Genomic DNA, 22,044 nt, shown 5'->3' with positions numbered 1-22,044 from the left:
GATAGTAAAGGTTACCTACCCCTGACCCAGAGGAATATGTTCAGAGTTCAGAAACGTGAGGCTTTAGGAGATTTTGAAGTTTTCGCTGCAAATCTCAATCCTCCAGACTATTTCTGTCCTCTCCGACACAGCCCATTGACGTAGGAGCCTTTTATGCGGATTAGCAAGATTAAATTAAGAGAAAAAAAGAAAACAACAGAAACTGTTGCAGTCATGTGCCTCAGATCAACCTCTGTGGTGCCAGAGAGCCTTCTTATGATAAATGCACTGGTTCACTTGTTATTGTGTGTTGTGTTTTAGGTGTTGTCCGTCCAGTCTCCAGAACTCCTTTAGGAGAGCTTCAGCGTTCCAATGCCCCAATAGAAAGAATGTACAAGTAAGTAATGTAAATAGCTGAATATGAAACTTGTCTCACTTGATTTTCTTGGTTTTGGTTTTCTAACTATCAGGTCTGTTTCCTTTGGAGGGGTCGGCCATCTATTGATCGTTGGGAGGTGGTGCAGATTGTCCTGTTCATTTTGTGTTCAATGTCTTTGTTACCCCTCACTGTCAGGAAACACACACTGATCACATTCCCAGTTTGATGGTCCCTGTTGATGGTGAAGGAAATGTTTAAAATGGTTGGTGAACTGTGGACCTCCTCGAGTCTTTGGATGAGATGATGAAGAATAACGTCAGAGGCCTTCTGCAGCTATTTATCTGAATTATTAAATCTCATTTGAGCTGAATCCACAAATACGCAGCTTTTCGCAACACCCTGAAAGACGAATCTTCCTTCACCTCATTTAAGTCACCATCGTCCTCTCCACCCTTTGGTGACCCCAGTGTGTGCGGTTCTCTCCTCTCCCCTCCACAGAAGAGCTTCTATGCTCGATTTCTACTTTGATCCCTCAGAGGAGCGCCCTCTAGAGGCCTTTGAAGACATCTTTGCTAGCTATGAGAGTAAGAAGTAAGTGAATTTGGTGGACAAGGGAAAAGGATTGAAGACATGAGGCCTGGCAGGAAGGAAATGTGCTCTGTTTTCAGTAAAAGATACAGGTCTCCTTCATTCTCTGAGTTTGCTCCCATTTAAAACTCATCTGAATCTTTCTTTATAGCTGTTTAATGTAAATATGAATCTTTTTCCTTATTGGAAATTCAGTAGACCAGTATAACACAGTACAGCAAAGATTTTACCTTGAGTTCTCTCTCTACCTTCACAGTAATCTCGTCTTTTCTCTAGCTCGCTCTCTCCTTCCTCACGTTTATTATTCCGGCTATAGAGCACAGGAAGGTGTTTGTACTGGCCTACTCTGATTAGCCACCCAGATTACTTACATCATCTGCAGACCGCTGGAAACACACGTGTATTCATAGGCGTACAGGGAACCCAAGCCAAATAGACAAAGTAAATTAGAAGAGCCTTCTCCAGAGGGAGAAAAACCATGGGGAATATTTTTGGATCAGTGGGTCCTCTGAACCTCGACTTTTCTACCTCCTGCTTTCAGATCTGAAACTGCTGGGTTATGATTCTGAGGACTGAATACCTTAAGTGATTGCTTAACCTTTAAGCACATAATTGAATCATCCAGTTTGCGCCAAATCTGCAAATCTGAGCAGAAAAACTCAGATTCACTGTGACTCACGTACAGTTTTATATGTTGCCCATTTCCTTCGCTGCCTCGCCTCCTCTGTCTTTATGGTTATTCATGGTAAGTATCGAAAACCATTGCATGGACAAGCTCTGGGACATGGAAAAAGTCCCTCATATTAACCTCATCAGACTCAGTGACAAGTGTAACACCAGCTCTATTAAAGGACCATGAATCCCCCCCCAAAAAAAATCACCAGTAACAACTTACAGGCTCACAACCAGTAACAGCCCCAGCATGGAAACAGTTGGCCGACCACACTGAACGTCATCTCAGCTCTGCATGGTAACTACCCCAGTGGCAGGGATAGGGGCATGAATACGACCCAACATGCCCCAGTGACTCTGTGTGTGTGTGTGTGTGTGTGTGTGTTTTTAAAAGGGATATGGCAGCATGGTTGGGTGGTCTTGTGGTTTCCACATACATAAACACAAACAGTGGGTTATTATACTTTGTGGGTTTTTCTTCATGGATGAAGAAAGAGTGAAAGCAAAAGTTCCTCTTGATATCAGACCCCCAACTATCCTGCTGCATGTGTGTTCCTCTTTTGGGTTTTTGCAGTGGTGTGTTTTCGTCTAAGGTGTGCTAACAGGGATGTCCCATCCCTCCCCCGCTTTATGGGTGTTTTTCTCCCTTTCCTTCCTCCTTTTGTCGGCTTTTCAAATCTTTCTCCTAATTTTCCCCTCCCTCCTCCCTCCTCCCCTCTCCCTTCCCTCTCCACACTTGGTCTGTGTGGTTGCGGTGTGATCAGAGACATGCATGCGGAGATCATCAGCTCCATTAAGAACTTGCAGCTGGACGGCGAGGACCCGCGCAAGCTGCTGCAGTCCTGGGGTCGTCTCCGCTTCCCGCGACACGTCCTCCAGTGAGTCTGCAGACAGACGCGCCATCAGCTCTTCTCCAGATCAGTCCAGTCTAGTCGGGCTCAGGCAGAACAAGCCCCTGTTAGATGTATTATTACAAACACAGCATCGACTATCTGATGTATTTTATTGTATTTTCAGTTTTTAGTTTCACTAAACCTTGTCATGCATAGTTGTAGTTGTCATGTTTACAACCACTTCTCTGAATGGAACACTAACGTCTCATGTGATCGTCACACCAAACACACTCCTGCTCCAGTAGCAAACATTACATGAGTGGCTCTGTTTGTAGATAGTGTCTAATTTTCTTGAAGGCCGTAGCCGAAACGCCTTGAATACATCACTTTGTTAACTGCTGCATGAACATCATCAGACGTCTCCAGGCATGTGAGGTCTTTCGGAGCATCTTGGGAAAATATGTGCCAGCGGCCTTCGCAGCATGTTAGAGTTTACAGCAAGTTCCTGCAGTCTGACACTTAGCAACATAGGCAACATGAACATAAATTCTTGGCTCTGTATGTTTTAGTGAAAACAAGAGTGCATGGCTGTCTGTATGGTGGTTGTTTAGATCTTGTCGTCCCATCATCAGCCTCTCCTCCATCATCATGTTCCTTCACTTGTTTGTGCCTTGCCTCTGCCCGTCATTCATCCTTCTTCCAGGTTCCAGCCTCGATTTATCACTGACTGACAGCGCATGGTGAAAACGCCATACCCTACTAACCCACTTTCTCACACTAAACCAGCTTCTCTTTTCCATCCCCCTGCCTCAGCTTTGAACACTTCACTCCATCTTACCTTTTTTTTTCACCTTTTCTACAGGAAGAACAAGAGCACCAGACAGAAGCAGATCATCCCCAAGGTAAGCCTGAGTTTAGTAAGATCAGAGATTAGGGACAAATAAAAATCGAATGCTGCTCTAGTCATAACAAGCATTCTGGTCATTTCATTAGTTTGCCCTTATTTTGATAGAATCAAGATAACTGAATGCACAAAAATTCAATTCAATCATGAATTTATGCCGTGCAGAGTTTGCTGGATTCTCGATCACTGAAGTTCATTGTGGGTCTGACGCTGCACGATCGCACAACCAAGTCTCTGCTGCACCTGCACAAGAAGAAGAAGCCCCCGAGCATCAGTGCCCAGTTCCAGGTATAACAAGTCAACCAATCAGTATCGTCAGTATTTGTTATATTAATATTCTCATACACATACACTCCCTCTAAACAGTCACCCTGATAATTCATGAAAACTCTTTTCTGTTTCCTTTAGACTTCTCTGACCAAACTCCTGGAGACTCTGAACAAAGCCGAACCTTTCTTCATTCGCTGCATCCGCTCCAATGCAGAGAAGGTGAGACTGTCTTATCATTTGACCTTAAACATCAAATCCTGAAATGTTCTTTCAGTTTATGGTGCATTGCAAGATGAAATCTTAAGTCTACTTTTATACAGTGTCATTTTATAAACAAGTCTGTTGCACAATAAGAGAAAAAGGTAAAATTAAAACCTTGAGTATGAAAAAATAACACAGAAATGTCTTGAGCACAATTCACAGGTATAGTGATGATGATCATTGTTAGATTTTTTTTATCTGGCTGTCTAATGGGTAAGAGCATAACCAAATGTGCTTTGTGTGTCCTTACCTATGAGCAGAAGGAGATGTATCTGGACGAGGCCTTGGTGGTTCAGCAGCTGCGATACACAGGAATGCTGGAAACCGTTCGTATCAGGAGGTCAGGCTACGGAGCCAAGTACACATTCCAGGTACTGTAAAGTTACTCCTCTCTTAGTAAAATTTCACTTGATAATCACAATCTATGTATAATGTCACACCAGGCACGGGAGATATAGTGTTTTAATGGTGTGTAGTGGAAACTACAGCCTGGTACAGTACCACAAACACGCATAAAGACACTGTCAAAATAAAAGCTGGACACTTTTTTACTGCTTTTGCATTTATTTATTTTTTCAAATCTGGGGATAAACATCCTTATGAAATCCTAGGCACACACAGATGTTGAGTTAGTTACTGTGTTGCAATGATTTAAATTGATGATGGCATCATTGTGTTTAAAATAATAACTGTAATTCTGGACATTAGGACATTTCTCATTCTTATTCGTTGTCCTTTTCTTCTTGTCCCTGCAGGAGTTCATTGAGCATTTCAGAGTTTTGCTGCCAAAGAAAGCGTCTGCCTGTAAAGACGATATCTCAGCGCTGCTTGGCAAGAAGATGGGCCTGGACCCCACCACGTATCAGATAGGCAAAACCAAGGTACGCCACTAAACCCTATCTCTAACCTCATGTCTGCATTAGTTTCTCTACCATTCCGAATGTCCTTCATCGAAATGTTTGTTGCATTTGTCTCTGTGCAGGTTTTCTTGAAAGAGCTGGAGCGACAGCAGCTGCAGGACACTCTACACAAGGACGTAATGCGTAAGATCCTCTTCCTTCAGCGCTGGTTCAGAGCTCGTCTGCAGAGGAAAGAGTTTTTGGACATGAGGCAGGCAGCTTTCTTGATCCAGGTAAACCCAGATGCAACATTTATTATTGAGCTGTAATGACAGTTTATTAATTCAGATCCGTGTTTTTCCTTTCTTAACATTTGTAGAGAATAAAAGTACATTCCTTGTATTCCATCTCTTCTCTCTTAGCGTTCATGGCGCAGGTACTGTAAAGAGGAGCAAAGGCGACGTGCAGCCACTTCCATCCAAGCTTTGTGGAGAGGACACAGACAGAGATTAGAATACGGCCGCCAAAGACAAGGAGCCACCAAGATACAAGCCCTGGTCAGAGGCCACTCAGCCCGCAGGAGGTAAGAACACACACAAACACTCAGTGACACTGTCGGGGTCTATACAGAAAATATGTAAAGTTTCATCCTGAACAACTTCCCTGATATACATGTTAACATGTTTTGTGTTCTTACAGGTGTCACTCCATTCGTGAGGAGAAACAGAAAAAGGAGGATGAGGAAAAAGAAGCTCAGAGGAGGGCAGAAGAAGAGGAAAGAAGGAGGAGGGAAGAGGAGGAAGAGGCGAAGAGAAAAGCGGAGGAGGAGGAGGCAATGAAGAGATTGGAAGAAGAAGAAGCAAGGAGAAAAGAGGAAGAGGAGATAGCGAGGAGAAGAGCAGAGGAAGAAGAGACAGCTAAGAAAGCACAGGAAGCACAGAAAAAGAGAGAAGAAGAGGAGAAACAAATGGGGCGAGAGCCTCAAACAAGAGAGGATCCTGATATAGAGCTGGTCACGGAGGAGATGCTAGATGACAACCTCTCTCTACAGGAGGAGGGTAAATCAAGCTCACATACAGACGAGGAGGAACAGGACAAAGATGAAGAGGATGAGGAATCAAGTTTGGACTCCAACGGTACCCTGGCTGAGGCTGGACCCCAGCTGGATGAGAAAGAGGAGGACTCGGAGAACCAAACCCAAGGACAGCTAGACTCCGAACCTGTTCTTCCCTCTGATGGGGTCACTCCCAACGCACTTATATCTCCAAGTCAGGTGTTAGATAAACAGCCTCACAGCACTACCTCCATACCTTCCAACGCTGAACAAGACAGAACACGAGCTCCACCTCTTCACAAGGGCCAGTCGTCCCGGAGTCAGGAGAAGAGAGAGCAGAGGAGACGACGAGGGCTGGAACACAACCAGAGAGAGACCGATCGAGCCGCCTCCTCCTCCCTCTCCTCACCCACCGACAAGGACCAAGCATCCCCGCCGAAGAGCAAAAGCCAGGAGACCTCCAAGCTCAAAGAACGTTCAGATAGCAAGGAGCTGGACCAGTACACATTTGTGGCCTGGAAGGTGAAAGAAGAGAAAGGAGGGAAGAAGGAGGCAAAATCTTCTCCTCCTCCTCCTGTTTCTGGTCCTGTTCGTCCAACTTCCCTCCCCCTGCGGCCCCCTGACACTGTTTCTGAGAGAAACGGTCTTGGGGACAATGGGGGGGCGGTGAACCTGCAACGCCGTCCTGGGGCAATCAAAGAGAAGCCAGAGAAGTGGAAGGAGAGGAGGAGTGAGGGAGAGTACCCTGAGAGCACCAGCACTCTTCCATCTCGCAACCGGGAGGAGAGGAGGAGAAAACCCCTGTACGTCTTCTGTCATTGTCATATTCTCTCTGATCTACTTTTATGTTGGACGCCTGGTGATATTCTAAATTTGTCTCTTTTTTTTTTTTTTTTTTTATAAATCCCAGCGCAATTAATTGATCCTGATAATAACTATGGTCTGTTTAGCGAAAGATTTATAAACCTCCGCTTCCTCTATTGTCTATTAACACAGAACACTGATTTCATATTTACTTAAGTAAAAATATAGAATATCACCAGCCTTATCCCTTAAACTGCAAGAACTCCAGTTCTACTGTTAACACACTCAGATAATATACAAAATATCATTCATAAGAGATGGAAAGTCAACTATTTGCTTGTGTAAGAAACCTCAGCTGTAGATATCTTTCCATATTTGTGTCTCATCTATATTTCTTTGTCTGTTTGCAGCAGTGAAACAGTCTCATCATCAGTTGACAGTTTGTCTCCAGGCTCTGAAGGAGCTGGTGCCACATCAGCCAGAGAGGTATTTGATTTGTTCATCTATTTTAATACGAATGTCTTGGTTTCATAAGTTCAGATATACACTTTTGACCATTAGAAATTGTTAAATTCTATACTAACATTACACATACTTCCTCCTTTATCAAACCAGTTTTGATTTCATACTTTTGTCTTCTGTCCTGCAGTGGATTTCCCCCTCAGACAGTGATGGGTCAAGAGGATCCTCCATCAGAAGGAAGCAACAAGATGCATCTGGTTACCAAGATTCAGCCCACTCCATCCCGTCCACACCAGACAGGTAAGACGCTGCAGTAAGCTGACCTGGCTTCCACTGTAGACACAGGCTTGAAGGGGAATAAGCTGGAATTCTTCCTGATGCAGTTGTTTGGAGAGGTGAGACGAGTCTAGCCCAGCTCACTGCGTCTGTGAGGCAGCTGTGTTTATAGTGTTTATAGTCTGTGAAGATAAGTTGTTAGGAAAACACTTTGAATGATTATCACTTTGCCCTTATCTCCAAGCATGTTTGATCACATTCATGGGAAAACGTACGTGTAACCAAACTGTCCTGAGCTCCTTGTGTTGATTCACAGCAGAAATTCCCTGATGACTAAATTTGCTGCCTTATGAATATTCTTTAGAGCTTCTCGTGTGTCTGTGCTCTGCAGGTCAGGTGGTTTCTTCAGCAAGATTTTGAAAAAACGACCCCACAAAGAAGCCCAGACTCCAGACAACGGAGAGCTGACACTCGCTCAGATTCTCAGTGAAAAGCCCACAGGAGTGGAAGGTAAATAAAACCCCTGTGGTCGTAGGATTACTTTATCAAGGTGAATAGTAACGTAAGGATTTGCAAGAGGAGGGAAAATTAAATATATTCATTGAATTAAGTTGTTTTTCTGGGTGCCACTTGCCCAAATCTGTATATTTAATATCAAACTGTATAAATGTCATCATCAAGAATCAAGATATTGTGGTCTTCTTCTGAGATCATTGTTAAGCACAAGAACTGCTTGAATGCTGCAGCTCACCTCTATCACACCTCATGATCACTGAAGGAAAACACGGCTGTATTATCATTCATTATTCCTGGATCCTAACTTATCCTGACGTTTGCTATCTGAGAAAACACTGACCCGTGCCGGGTAATGCTCACTAATAACAAGATAACTTTACTTTGGGTTTGGTTTCATCAGTGGTACTTTCGCATAGTTGTACATTCTCTATTGGAAGTCTGAGAGAAGTCAGGTGGACCGGGTGTGATTCTAAAGTACTTTTTTTCACTTTTTTCAATTCTCCTTTTCAGCCCCATCATCTGGACATTCATCTCGGTCTGTATCTCAGTCACATGGCGACCGTGCCAGCAAAAACATTGGCCGCAACCCCTCCATAAAGATCAGTCGCGCCACGCGGGTCTCGGAGCAGTGGAACGCCTCCCTGGACCGAGAGATCACCAACACTAACGAGCTGCGGCACCTTGATGAGTTTCTGGGCAACCAGGTAAATGAAATACAAGAGTTTGACCTGTTTTTTGGATATACGTTTAACTTATATTCCCACAAGTAAATGTTTTCTTTGTGTTTCTCTTTAGGTCAATGATTTCCGCTCCCGTGGGAAGTCGCTGTCGGCCACGGAGGCAATCTTTGTCACAGCCACCATGCAGTTCAGAGAGAATATCAAAGCCATGTATTCCCTCGTGGTAAGTCTGTGTGCAGGCGCACAACACACACATAATGCAAACTGATCCACGCTCTTCATCAATAGTCTCTCCTCCTCTTCATTTTCTCTCCCATCCCATAAACTTCACCAGAAACCCACCATCGGCTACAAAGGGCTGATGACGGGCTACCAGAACAAAGTGGTCCACCTCGCTGGCGACAAGCAGAAAGGAGAAGTCCAGCTCGTGGTCAACTTGTTCCAGTCGGTGCTGGACGGATTCATCAGGGGAGAGATGAAGAAAGAGGAGGCCGAACCTGCAAAGGTGAAACACTGAGATTTATTGTCTGACGCAATCATTTGTCCAAACGTGAAAAAGCATCATAATCACACCTCTGTTTGTTCTTCAGCCGGCTAAAGCTCGTAAGAAGAGGAGGAAAAAAGATAAAAGTGTAAGTGTGCAGACTTTGGAATTCAGTTGTTTAAATTCAATATAGATTAAGATTTCTAATTGCAGCTGTCTGTGTTGTAGATGGAGAGTCCCCTGGATCATGTTTTCGCCAACTATCAGGTCAACATTATGCAGTCATGTGACCAGTGTAGTTCTTATATCTGGGGCATGGAGACGGCCTACATGTGCAGCTGTGAGTTCCCGATGAAACAAGACTCTTTCCTTATCCTCATTAGTGTTGAATTTACAAAATGATGTACCAATGCGTGATTTAAGTCCTTTTATTAATTTCAGTCTCTTGTTAAATCTTGTCCTTCAGATTGTAAAATGGTGTGCCACAAGAAGTGCATGTCCAAAATAGTCACCGACTGCCTCTCCTTCTGTGCCAAAAAGGTATGTTTTTCTTCTAGAAAACACAGATTGATAACAGCCTCTGTTCCAAACGACTCAGCTGTATTTTTTGTATTCTGAAGATGTTTGTATCAAGCCCTTTCGACTTACCGACTGGTCTAACCTTTCTGAATTCACAGATTGACGAAGACTCCACTGGTCTGCACTTCGGCGTGCGGGTGTGTCGCCTCGTCAGCGATAAAAACCCAGTTCCCATGCTGCTGGAGATGATGCTGGAGCATGTGGAGATGAACGGCCTCTACACTGAGGGCATCTACCGTAAATCTGGTTCTGCCAACAGGATGAAGGCGCTGCACCAGCAGCTGGAGACCGGTTAGAAACCTTACATACAGTGTTTACAGTTCACTAATGATTAACTGACATGTAGATTAACAATGATTAACGGACATAACATGCAGGTACAAACTCTGTCGTGGGCCTTATTTATTGCTGTGATGTTGTTTGTGTGTTTAGACCCCCACCTGATCTCCCTTGAAGACTACCCCATCCACACAGTGACGGGCCTGGTCAAACAATGGCTGCGGGAGCTGCCAGATCCACTCATGACCTTCGCACATTACAATGACTTTCTGCATGCAGTGGGTGAGGAGGCTATTCCCCACCAGGGGGCAGCATTTTACACAAGACAGTAGCCGCTCCTTTATCTGCTGCTGGGCTCTAGTTAAAATGATTTATGACTGTTTCTTATTTTAATGGTTCGTAATTAGATGAGGCTGAAAAAAAGGTGAAAATGGTTAATATCACACATAAGGAAATAAAGACATTAAAAAAAAATGATGGGATGTGATTAATTATGTATTTTCTCCTTCCTGTAGAACTGCCAGAGAAGCAGGAGCAGCTTCAAGCCATCTACAAACTGCTGGAGGAGCTTCCCACTGCAAACTTCAACACGCTGGAGAGACTCGTCTTCCACCTCGTCAGGTTGGGATTCTCTCATTGTGGCCTTGTGTATATTTTGATATGACTCTCACATATTTCCTTATCAAAACATCGTACTCACTAGATTATTTTTCCTAGGTGGTGGATATATAATGTATTGCTATGTACCGTATTTAATCTACCTCCGTAGTGAAGTCAGAATATGGATCATATGTGCATAAATAAATTCTAATATCTGATGAATTCTCTGGTAGGGTTTGTAAAGAGGAGGCTCACAACCGCATGTCTCCAAACTCGCTGGCCATCGTCTTTGCTCCATGTATCCTGCGCTGCCCGGACAGCGCTGACCCGCTCCTCAGCATGAAGGACGTCGCCAAAACCACCACGTAAGACTGCCATACCTTTCTTTGCTTGTACCTGTTCTAATTACCTGTACACGCTTGTTGGTTGGCGTGCAGACTCCTCATGTACTCTCCTCCCTGTGCAGGTGTTTAGAGATGCTCATCAACGAGCAGATCCGACTCTACAACGAGAAGATGGAGGAGATCGAGCAGCTGGAGTACGCCGAGGCTCTGGCTGTGAACCAGCTCAAACTCAAAAGACAAAACACGGTGAGGAACAGAATCCTGCCTCGCTCCGGATCACCTCTGTTCACTTTTCTCTCCAAAACAAAATCACTGCTTGACGTCCAACCTGGATGAACAAGAAGGAGTATAAAACATTGAAAAAGTCACTTGTGAATTATTATAAAATCCACTATTATAAGATTATGCAACGACCCCAGTGTCAGAAGCTGCTGTTCTTCAGTAACATGGGTAACATGGCCGATGTTCCTTGTCTCTCTTTAGCACTACTGGCATTTACCTCTCAGGTTCTCAGCTCCTTACAAAGGAGTGGTGGTATGTATCACTGAGTTCTCCTGGTTCAGTAGATTTACTAGTCGTAGTGTGTTGTAGTGTGCCGTGTAGAAGCACCTGTGCATGGCATGTCAGATGTGGGTGGCGTTTTATGCTCTGGCTCTTTTTTTTATTCTTTTTTATATATTTTTTCTTGCCTTAATCCTATTTACCCTTCCTTACTAACTGGTAGTAGTTTGCATGTTGCATTAGTCTGGTTTAGATCTCCTGCTTGTGATGTGAAGAATTTGCATCGTTCTCGTTCTGTCTGTGAGGGCAGAAGATGTCTCTGGGTTGGTGTTATAACTACTCTCTATGGAAGAGAGTGACCTAACTTGATATTAATTGATATTTGTTATGTTCATATCTCTAACCAATCGGTAGCTGGCTGTTGAGTGGGTAGACCCGTGTGGATTGTGGTGATGTGTCCCTCAAACCCCTCACATCAATACTGAAAGGGTGGATGTGTTTATTCGCTTATTTTTTATCACTGCATTTGTTTTTCTCCCTTTTTATATTATTGTTTTTCACAGAAGTGCTACAAGAATTTTGCATGAAAACTAGACGCACCATCCACCCTGCTCTTGCATTTCTCACTAACAAATCTTGGAATTGGTTTCAGATTTGGATCGAAACCATTAGTTATAATTCTATTTAGTGCATAAATGATAATATAGAAGACATGTTGAGTTGAGGTTTGAGTGTTTGATGTTCTGTCTTCTGCAGGTGCATGAGAAGGTCACTTCTGATCTCAGCGTGGTTCCTGAGAACGAGCCTCTCGACTCAGACACCGAGGCTGAAGAGAACCTGATGGAACGAATCAAGTCCATCAAACAGGAGAAGTAAAGAAGTCCTCTTAATCACTGCCTCTGTGTTCAGTGAGGTGCAGCGTCTCACCTCTCTGATGTCCTCCTTCTGTTCCTGTGCAGAGAGGATCTGGCCTGTCGCCTGCCGGAGATGGAGCAGCCCGGTTCGGACCAGGAGAACCTGGACTCGGAGGCGTCGCTGAGCTCCGAGAGTCTTCTGGACGAGCAGCAGCGCTCCTCCGCCCACAGCTCCGAGCCTGAAGGTCAGTAGTAAGGTACAGTGTGGACTCTTCCTTCTACCTGTAACTCTCACTCACCTGTGGGTTTCTGACCAGACCACTGGGGCCACTGGGTTGGGCCCTTCCTGTGTTTTATGGTACAGGTCTGGACCAGTGATGGTGATTGGGCGTTGACGTCTGCTCTGTAACAAAGCAGGTTGGACGAACAGCAACCGTGTTTGTGTGTGTTTGTTTGTGTGCATGTTCAGAGTATGTATGCATGTGACTGCATGTGTGGCATGCTCGAGGGTGCATGCTCAAACTCTCTCCAAATTCGTTAATTGAACATCTGGCTCGACTCAAATCAAATGTTTGACCATCACTTCTGGTAGATAACATGGTTGCATGATCTTCCGGTTGTCCTCACTCGCTCATGTTGCCCGTGTAATTCTTTGATTAAAACATTTCTCCTGCTCTCCTCTCTTTCTTCCCTCTCTTCCAGGACGAGGTGGCCTCCAGCCGAGGAGACACAAGCCAGCCTGTCCACCTAAACCCGACCCGGCCCAGCGACCCAAAGTCCTCGGCGGACGCCACTCTCTACCAAACCTCACACCTGCTCACTCCACCTCCTCTATATCCAGCTGCGCTTCTTCAACCTCCGACTCATCCAACAGGCACCCGCTGCAGCGCCGCAGCCCCGTCATCCCAGCCACAGTGAAACTCCCGCCAGGAATCCACGCCCACGCGGCCTCGAGTCTGAATTGCAGTCCTCCCGGGAGTCGAGCGTTCCAACACTTCAGAAGGAGGGAGCAGCCGGGCCGCCGCAAAGACAGCACCCAGTCCATGTACATCGACAACACACAGTGTGACGTGTTGTTACACTTCTCCTCCTGCCCTCCCTCCACTTCCTCCTCCTCCATCTCCTTGGTGAAACGCTCTCCTCCGCACCACGAGACACAAGCCCCGAAGGGCCAGAGGCGGCTTTCTGACCCCGATGTGACGTTCACGGAGGAGGGTATGTGACGAAAGATGGAGAAGTGAGGAGGATTAGGGCAACAACCTCAGAGTAGAAGAAAGGTAATAAATAGAAATGTCGTGCCACAGATGACAATGATGGGATTGTAAAAATCACACAGGAAGAGAAACATTGAACACGATGAAACGTTCATTCGCCACGGTGGCTCCACACAGATGAGCAGGAGTGAGACGATGTTCCAGTTTCTGTCGTCAGAGGGAAACAAATCAACGAACTGTTTGTGTGTTTAAAGTCTTGTTGTCCTTTTTCACAGTAAAACATTTTTACTGGACATGATGTTGCCAAGCACCTTTTCTATCTTTTTTTTCATATTTTACGGTGACTCAGTGAATTCAGCTTCAACACAGGCTGGGTTTCATTTGTAGCCTCTTCTTTCTACTTTTTTTGTCGTTTTTCTTCAAACAAATTTGTGCTATTTGGAGGAAATAATAGCGGTTCCAGTCGCACTTTTCATTTCTTAGTTCTCCTATTGAGCAATGCATGCTCGCTGAAATGTTAGCTAGTGCCTTGATAATGTACAGTAATCTGAACAAGAAACTCGTCGCTCATGTCATTGTTATGGAAAAGTACTCATAGAGGGAGGGCGGGGGGGGGGGGGGGTTACCTGGGATAAAGAGAGGGTTCCTTTGTCTCACAGTTTTGTGTTTATTGTTCTGAACCAATGCAAGACAGACGTGTTCAAAAACAAGGACCTCAACATGCACAGTGTGACTGTTGTTCAAAACACAGCAGAGATGTCCGCCTCCACCGCACAGCACAACACCGATACAAGTGTCCAGAAGTCATCACCTTCACATAGCAAAGGGAAAACGGGAGCAGCACACGCCACTTTTCTCCCCCTTGTTTTTTTTTTATTTTTTTGAGACGACAAAAAATAAAATAAACACAACATTGGCCGTTACGCAACAGCGGTGCCACAATGTTTTAAAAGCTCCAAGAACTCCTTGAAACTCCCCCGACCCCTTTTCTATATGAACTTCTTGGTCCCTCCCACCCCCCCGCTGTGGACAGTCCCGTAATGAGCAGGTTCTGCTGAAGAACATTTCAACCTCTTGTCTGAAATGTAATACTAATGTTCCTCTCTGACTGCTGTCGAATGATGTCTGCTAGTTTGTCTGGATCCTGAGGAAGATGTGTAATGTGTAACAGAGTGCATGGTTGGGACTGAATGTTATTAGTATTAACGTGACAATACAGAACCTGATGCTTGTAACGTCTGCTGCTGTTGTGTGATTCCTTCAGGGACAGTCGCCCAAGTTTCTCAAGGGTTGATTTCAGATACATAACATGTTTTTAAATGGAGACGATAAAGAAAGCTGAAATCGTGAGTTATTAGTGGAAGAATTTTCTGGTTATGTACATTTTAATGCAAAATATGAAACATGAGAGGTCATTGAGAAAACTTTCCATTAATTAGTCTTCTCCAGGAAGCACTGAACCCGTTTACACCAATATTATAGACTAATTATATGAGGTGAGTGAGTAGATAAACACAAATTCATTCAAAAATAATTTCACCATGTTTGGGTTTTTACCTTCAGGCATGTAAGTCTCATGACTGTTAATTTTGGAAGAATGTCACACTTTACATACCCACACACAGATAATTGTCTGTATATAGTAACTATAGACTATGTATAAAGATGGACGAGATGACTGTACACCAAAAGTGAAAGCGTCGCATCTCGATCATCACCTGGTGGCTATCATTAGTATAGGCATAAATCCTGCCTCCTCCATGTCAATTGGTGGGACGCGGACCAAACTAAAAAGTGAATGTACATCCCAAATACATTTTTCTCATAGAAGGTTTCTGTCTTTTTATCTAGTTCTTATCACACTGGTTTACTATTCAAGTGTTTATTTTTCCAATAAGTTTGGTTTAAATTAGTTATTAGATGACAATCATGATTGAGAGTTGATACTGACTTCGGATTGGTCGAGTGTGTTTATCCACGGGACCGTGATCCAATCCCCTGACTGCGCAGACTCCGGCTTCAAATGCTCAAGATGGCAGGCTTCCTTTCTGGATAGTGGGAGGACCTGGAGAAGTGTCATCTGTCTAAATACAGTCTGATAGGAACACAGACCTGATTTCTTTACCTTAACACTGATTCTGAATCAAACGAAATTATGAAAACTCATAGTTGCTGAAGCCTGTGCCTTGCTGCCTATATATAGTTTTCCTTCTTAATTACAAAAACGTTTTGCAAGCCACATTCATTTATCAGGTCCAGAGGAATCACAGTTTATAACTAGAATATCTGAATAGTTGACAGGTAATTTTCTGTTGGTCGACTTATCAATTAATTTATTAAAAGCTCATTTCCCCCTGCTACTTAGTCTATAGGGTTGTTTTATTGTGTTTTATTTACATTGTATATATTGGTTTATTTTTGTCGTGCACTGGTGGCTGGTTGTACATCAAATTGCCCTTGAAGGATAATAAAGACTTTCTTTTATGGACAGCTTTAGTTAATCACAAGCTGCACAAACCAAGCAAGAGCAGCAGAGGAACCCAGCAGCCAGCAGGGGGCAGCCTCAGGACATCACATGGAAACAAGCAGCAGCAGACTGTGATTCTTGTAAGGCGTCAGAAGACAAGTTTGGAAACTACTGGGTTATTCTCTAACAATAGGTTTTTAAAGCATGTTAAATCCTCCAGTATCTAAAATCCAAAAATATAATGGGTAGAGTGGTTGTTCTTCAACACGAAGGTCGTGGGTCGATTCCCAATCTTTCTTATCTTCGTGCCGGCAATATACTGAGCTCTTAAAATTGGCAGGATTTCAATCACCGCGCAATTCCTGCGCAATGGGCTTCTGCGCAGGATGCTCAATGGGATGATCACCGAATATAAACTAGAAGATTTTGCATGAATTTTCAGAATTATATTAAATTAAATCTGTCCGACACTTAAGCTGCAGAAGCCAAGGTCGGACACTACTGGGTTATTCTCTAACAATAGGTTTTTAAAGCATGTTAAATCATCCAGTAACTAAAATCCAAAAATATAAGAGTAACTTTTAAGTAAGGCTGTCGAATATATGTAGTAAAGTAGAAAATACAATGTTTTTTTCTGAAATGTGTATCAAAAGCCGCATAGAATGACACAGACACACACACAATATTTTGTCCATCTTCTTGTCCTGCTTAGTTTCTTGTTGGAATGAGCAGGCGGTGTGGCCTAGGTGGTAGAGTGGTCTTTCTGCAACAAGAAGGTTGAGGGTTCAATTTCCATTCTTCCCCATCTGCATGTCGAAGTGTCCTTGCCAAGATACTGAACCCCTAAAATTGGCAGAAAATTCAATTCAATGAATCCTGCGCATGACGCTTCTGTGCAGGAGGTGCGCAGGAATTATTTTATTTTATTTTTTAATTTTATAAAAAAAATTATAATATATATATATATATATATTGTTTTTAAATGTATTTATTTTATTATTATTATTTAAAACTCAGACCTCACTTAAACACATTGTTAAATCGTATTAAAGGTCATAAATACAGACTTAAGGCCGAAGAAATTCACATTCACACTCATTCTCTGCGTTAACTCGTTTTTTTGTAATGAGTAAACAACCATCGGACGGTGTGACGTCACAACGCTGCGACGGTGAGTCGGCTCCAAACATGGCTTCCAGGTTGGAGATAAATTTCATCCGGCTGTTGTCCCGCTGTGAATCCATCGCCTCGGAGAAGCGAGGGGAGGAGGAATGGAGGCTGGAGAAGGTAAGAGGACCCGGAGCCGGGGGACAAGAGGACAAGCCGCCATTAGCTTCGTGCTAACGCCGCTGACGCTGTGAGTCAGGAGCTGTGTCAGCCACGTCGTCACCGAGCAGCAGCAGAACAGGAGGATTCACCTTCACTGTCTCACACGGACTCTTCTTCACTTCATATGTTCACATGTGGAGTGAAGCTGTGAGGTCACTGAGGGACAGGTCGAGCTGCTCGTCACAGAGAACACTGCTCATAGAAACACACAGATTAACATTGAACACTGATTCGAGCTGAAACATTAGACCTCATCTTTGTTTTATTCATTATTTACATGTCAGATAAATGTGATGTCCCAGATCAGAGTTCATCCTGAGGTAGCAGGTTGTTTAGAGGGGCTTTATAAACAGGATTCAAATGTACATGTCAGGGTTTTAACTAATGCACTTAACGCTGACAATCTGGTCTTGTGTATTTCAAAGTATCGTCAACTGTTTAAAACCACTTTTAATTGTAAAGTGTTTTCTATTTCCTGCAGTATGTTGGTGCTCTGGAGGAGATGCTGGTGGCTCTGAGGAAAAGCCTCAGGTAACATCTCATATGACCTCTTGTTTTTATTCGTGCTCACTTGTTACACATACAACTCAAATGTTTACTTTCACCTTCAGTGTCTTTGTAAGATAATACAGAAACCAATTATTCCTCCCAGCAGCAAACCTACAGGAGAAGTCCTGACTGATTACTCCAGAAAAGTCGACTTCCTGAAAGGACTCCTGGAGGCTGAGAAACTGGTTAGTAGCCATATTGTTAAAAGCCTTTATTTCCCTTTTTGAAATTATACATCTGATGTGACTTTAAATGTTTGTAGCAGCTTGAATCAATTGTTCGTAGTCATTTGTATAATGTTAAATCTAGACCATTATTCCTCCTCAGCTTTATTGTATTGGTCTCTTGAAGTTCCATTCCATCATTTGGAGTAGAGTCCTGATGTTGTGCGTCTTTCCTGTCCTCCTTCACAGTCTTCACCCACAGAAAAAGCTTTAGCCAATCAGTTCCTTGCTCCCGGGCGAATGCCCACGATAGCCAATGAGAGGATGCCCGCCACTAAGACTGTCCACATCCAGACGAAGGCCCGGTGCACGGGGGAGATGAGGAACGAGCTGCTGGGCACGGTACGACCAGGGGCTGAGGCTCCTCCCACCTCAAAGCAGCTGTGCAGACCGTGTTTTCAATGATTGACTCATAAATGTTTCTCTTTGGTGTCATTACAGGTTTCATCAGGCAATGGTGAGAATTATTCAGTTTGATTCAGTATCTTGACTGAAGAATTGTTACAGTTTTTTTGTAACATTAAAAGTGGAGGTAAATCTCTGTTCCTCTCTCCTCCCTCTAGGAACATCAGAGACGGATTTAAGAAACAGAAGGTATAGCTTTAAATATGATCTATTGTACTTATTGATACTAGGGTTGCAAAATTCAGGGAATATTCAAAGTTGGAATCTTTCCATGGGAATAAACTGGAAATGTTGTGGGTAATTTATTCTAACTGTATTTACCTTGTCATATACAGACATAAATATAAACAATTTGTTTTGTTATAGGCTGATTTGAGCCCTGAGGAAACTTTGGGCACTTGACTATATGCTTCTGCATCGTTGTGTCATTCTTAACATAGGTCTTTGCACAGTATTTGCAAATGTACACAGCCTTTCCTTCTACATTGGATGGGGTGAAATGTCTCCACAAATGAGAGAGTGCACGTGGCATTGTTCTGTAGAAGAAGATGAGAAAAAAGTTTGTAAAAAAACACTAATGCAATGCCAGAGATATAAATAGTTAGCCAAACAATTGGAATCGTCTGTAAACATATTTTACAATTGATGGATAAATGAATGGAAATAGGCTAGATGAACAGATGAACAATCCTCAATCAGCATGCTAATATATTTTCCCCAGTAATATCATTGAAACTTACCTGACTAGTCCTGCACACTACAGCAGGCCTGAATCAGCCCTGCTGTAGAGTGGAGGATGCTGGGAATTATCTGTGCATGTGATGGAAGAATGAACAGTGGAGGGTTGTAACTCAACGTGCTGCGTGTGCTGCATTCCATACATCTTTAAAATAGAGTTTTGAAAGATGTTTTTATTGCTCAGCGTTTAATTTGCGTATTTTATTTTGTTTCAAAATTCCCGAGCTAAACTTTCCGCTCCTTTGCAACCCTAATTGATACACTACATCAAATGATCTCCTCCAAGAATGTTGAGGTCCATCTGTCACTATTCACCTTTAAATACTTTCACAAATTCAAAGCTGTTAATGAGAGCGTCCCTGGCTGTGCAGGGGTCTTCCTCTGGATGAGCGCCAGTCGGCTGCAGAGCTGGACGCCGTCCTGCAGCATCACCACAACCTGCAGGAGAAGCTGGCCGAGGACATGCTCAACCTGGCCCGGAACCTGAAGAACAACACCATGGCTGCACAGAACATCATCAAACAGGACAACCAGGTAACTGCAGAAATACATTATTAAATTAAATTACATTTCTTTATATTTCAGATATCTAAAAAACTATTTTTTTTCATTTGGCTTTGCTTCAGAATCCTAGGTCCATAACTGTATACAAATAAAATAAGTTAATGACAAAATACAGAACAATAATATAGAAATACAATCATCACTTGTTTATTTGAGCGTTTTGGATTTAAGTTTGATTTCATGTTCCCATAATTTTGTCTCCTCCTGATGACACGTCTCTTCCGACTCTGTCCACTAGTTGGCAGTATAAGACAATTCATATTAACAATCAGCCTTTGATTCCACATAGATAGATAGATAGAAAGATGGATACTTTATTAATCCCGAGGGAAATTTAGAACATCCAGTAGCTTATACAGTTAACACTTAAACACCACACTGACATACATACATAAATCACATACGGAGAATATATATACAGATACAGGAATGGAATGCAATGATGTGATTGTGTCAGTGTCCAGTAGGGAAGTGTTCTTGTGCTGCTGGAGTGGAAAGTACAATAAAAAAATATATATCTATATATAAAACAACAAAAATATATACATATATAAATATAAAAGAATATGTAGTGATAAAGTCTGTGCATGGGGTAAAGCCAGTAAAGGGATGGACAGTGGGTTGGTATATAGTAATGAGATGAGAGAAGAAGAGTAGAGAGTAGAGAAGGGGAGGGCAGACTGAGGTAGACCCATGTGCAGAAGAAGTGATCTGAGTTATCATTTCTTTCTCTCCTTCCCAGGTTCTGAGTCAGTCCATGCGCCAGGCGGACCTGAACTTTGAGAAGCTGAAGACGGAGTCGGAGCGACTCGAGCAGCACACCAAGAAGTCTGTGAACTGGCTGCTGTGGCTGATGCTCGTCCTGGTCTCCTTCACCTTCATCAGCATGATCCTCTTCATCAGAATCTTCCCCCGACTCAGATGATGGCCGCAGACAGTCCTGAACTCTTTTCAGTCCGGCGCTCTCCCGTGTAGTTAGGACATGGCTCTCTGTAGATCTCCACCTCCTCTAGTGTCTGTGCGTGTGATGCAGTTCAGGCTGAAGGACTGAAGAGTTTTTGCACTTTTTTGAAACTGAAACTCTTCCTCTAAACAGGCGGATGAAAGAAAGATGTAGATGCAGAAACTGGTTTGGAGCGTCAGCGGTCATTTTTTTTTTAAAAAACAGGACAGAACATGAATCGAGGCTACGTGACACTCGCAACACAATCTGAACACCGAGACAGCCGAGACTGAGCCTTAACTCCTTTAGTCCCTCATCAGCTCGGCCTCCAGCTCGTCTCCGTCTGCCCCCCCCCCCCACGCGCTGGGACTCAAGTCACTCAGTGTCTGTCAAACTTATTTCCCATAAAACGTGTGTAGCACATTGTATATTATAGAGTTTACGAACCGTCCACCATCAAGTGCATGTCACCCTGGTTACCCACAATTTAACAACCTGATTTCTGATCTGAAACACTTTGGTTACACGTCACTCTAACTCCCCTGTTAAGTGTTTATTAATTGTTGATATACGTGTTTAATGAAAGGTTTATTACACAGTGTGAGCAGATACAGACATTCGAAGCGTGCTTTAAGATCTATTTTGCACTTTTACAACTCGATGATATTGTCATTGTCTGTCAATACATCAGCCTCCATGTGTGGGGGGGGGACTCGCAGTTGAATAAACATACATTTATAAAAATGTATCTATTTGCAGCTGTGTTATAATGTGTGTAAACCTGGGAGATGTTAATAGAATGCCTTTGAATGTTAAAGTGAAGTGTTACCACTTGTTTCTCTTAAACAAAATATCATTACAAATTACACTTACACAATTTCTTAAATCTGCTGGTTTAAGATTTTTTTTTAAAGATTCATTGTCAACAGTTTTTGGATGTTGTGATATTAGATTTATTTCATGACTCCACATGTTTCCATCACGCTCAGTCCTGTTCGTCGTCTCAGAGTCTGTTTGGTTCGGTGGCTGATTCTGTAAATGTTCGTCCGGTGATGATGTAGTTTGATGATGATGATGCTGAAGAAGTACGTGTCTTCCATCCCTGCTTTCGGGAGGAGCTGGAGAAAGACCCAGTGGACATTTGTGCGAGAGGAAGGTTTTGTTCTCATTAAATGAGTGTAACCTCTCAGTCTGTCGCTTAACCTGTGTGTGTGTGTGAGAGAGAGAGAGAGAGATCACAGCAAAGTAAACAGACTCTAGAGTAAATGAACATCTTCTTAGTTTGACTGAATAATAATTGTGAGACCTTGATGCAGGAGCTGTTTCTTGACCTTTCCACATCACCTCAAACACCAAACAGCGCCCTCTGCCTTTGTGGGAATAAACTGGATGCAGTGACTTCCTGTGGCCGCTGTGTGTCACTCCTGCCCTGACAGCGTGCACCCAATGACCT

General features: G+C 43.3%; 2 protein-coding genes across 2 annotated transcripts in view; both read left to right on the top strand.

Annotated features, from left to right (window-relative positions):
- si:zfos-588f8.1 overlaps window positions 1–13,966 on the top strand; it is a 53,952-nt gene extending 39,986 nt beyond the window's left edge. The window contains exons 16-42 of the mRNA XM_061078404.1: window positions 301–376; window positions 3,314–3,353; window positions 3,521–3,643; window positions 3,764–3,844; window positions 4,147–4,257; window positions 4,642–4,767; window positions 4,869–5,018; window positions 5,148–5,308; window positions 5,425–6,582; window positions 6,994–7,069; window positions 7,233–7,345; window positions 7,713–7,831; window positions 8,348–8,541; window positions 8,633–8,740; window positions 8,852–9,022; window positions 9,108–9,149; window positions 9,230–9,341; window positions 9,468–9,541; window positions 9,679–9,871; window positions 10,013–10,141; window positions 10,375–10,480; window positions 10,693–10,824; window positions 10,926–11,049; window positions 11,287–11,337; window positions 12,061–12,176; window positions 12,264–12,403; window positions 12,861–13,966. Of these exons, the coding sequence (XP_060934387.1) occupies window positions 301–376; window positions 3,314–3,353; window positions 3,521–3,643; window positions 3,764–3,844; window positions 4,147–4,257; window positions 4,642–4,767; window positions 4,869–5,018; window positions 5,148–5,308; window positions 5,425–6,582; window positions 6,994–7,069; window positions 7,233–7,345; window positions 7,713–7,831; window positions 8,348–8,541; window positions 8,633–8,740; window positions 8,852–9,022; window positions 9,108–9,149; window positions 9,230–9,341; window positions 9,468–9,541; window positions 9,679–9,871; window positions 10,013–10,141; window positions 10,375–10,480; window positions 10,693–10,824; window positions 10,926–11,049; window positions 11,287–11,337; window positions 12,061–12,176; window positions 12,264–12,403; window positions 12,861–13,381 (4,547 nt within the window). The 3' untranslated portion in view covers window positions 13,382–13,966. The remainder of the gene's footprint in view (window positions 1–300; window positions 377–3,313; window positions 3,354–3,520; window positions 3,644–3,763; window positions 3,845–4,146; window positions 4,258–4,641; window positions 4,768–4,868; window positions 5,019–5,147; window positions 5,309–5,424; window positions 6,583–6,993; window positions 7,070–7,232; window positions 7,346–7,712; window positions 7,832–8,347; window positions 8,542–8,632; window positions 8,741–8,851; window positions 9,023–9,107; window positions 9,150–9,229; window positions 9,342–9,467; window positions 9,542–9,678; window positions 9,872–10,012; window positions 10,142–10,374; window positions 10,481–10,692; window positions 10,825–10,925; window positions 11,050–11,286; window positions 11,338–12,060; window positions 12,177–12,263; window positions 12,404–12,860) is intronic.
- Window positions 13,967–17,014: 3,048 nt separating this feature from the next.
- use1 (unconventional SNARE in the ER 1 homolog (S. cerevisiae)) lies at window positions 17,015–21,780 on the top strand. Its single transcript, XM_061078280.1, has 8 exons — window positions 17,015–17,126; window positions 17,650–17,699; window positions 17,824–17,902; window positions 18,131–18,283; window positions 18,383–18,398; window positions 18,505–18,535; window positions 19,456–19,618; window positions 20,391–21,780. Exons 1-8 carry the CDS (start codon window positions 17,028–17,030, stop codon window positions 20,571–20,573), a joined length of 774 nt encoding a protein of 257 aa, XP_060934263.1. The 5' UTR covers window positions 17,015–17,027; the 3' UTR covers window positions 20,574–21,780.
- Window positions 21,781–22,044: the final 264 nt, after the last annotated feature.

Source organism: Limanda limanda, chromosome 9 (genome assembly GCF_963576545.1).
Source record: "Limanda limanda chromosome 9, fLimLim1.1, whole genome shotgun sequence".
NCBI lineage: Eukaryota > Metazoa > Chordata > Actinopteri > Pleuronectiformes > Pleuronectidae > Limanda > Limanda limanda.
Note: the sequence above shows the minus strand (reverse complement) of the source record. Positions and strands in the feature narration are given on the sequence as shown.

Excerpts from the sequence above, each read along its gene's own strand:
- use1 (XM_061078280.1), top strand. The coding sequence starts at position 17,028 with ATGGCTTCCAGGTTGGAGATAAATTTCATCCGGCTGTTGTCCCGCTGT. Across the intron at positions 17,700-17,823 it reads GCTCTGAGGAAAAGCCTCAG|CAAACCTACAGGAGAAGTCC; the intron begins GTAACATCTCAT and ends TCCTCCCAGCAG. Across the intron at positions 18,536-19,455 it reads ACGGATTTAAGAAACAGAAG|GGGTCTTCCTCTGGATGAGC; the intron begins GTATAGCTTTAA and ends CTGGCTGTGCAG.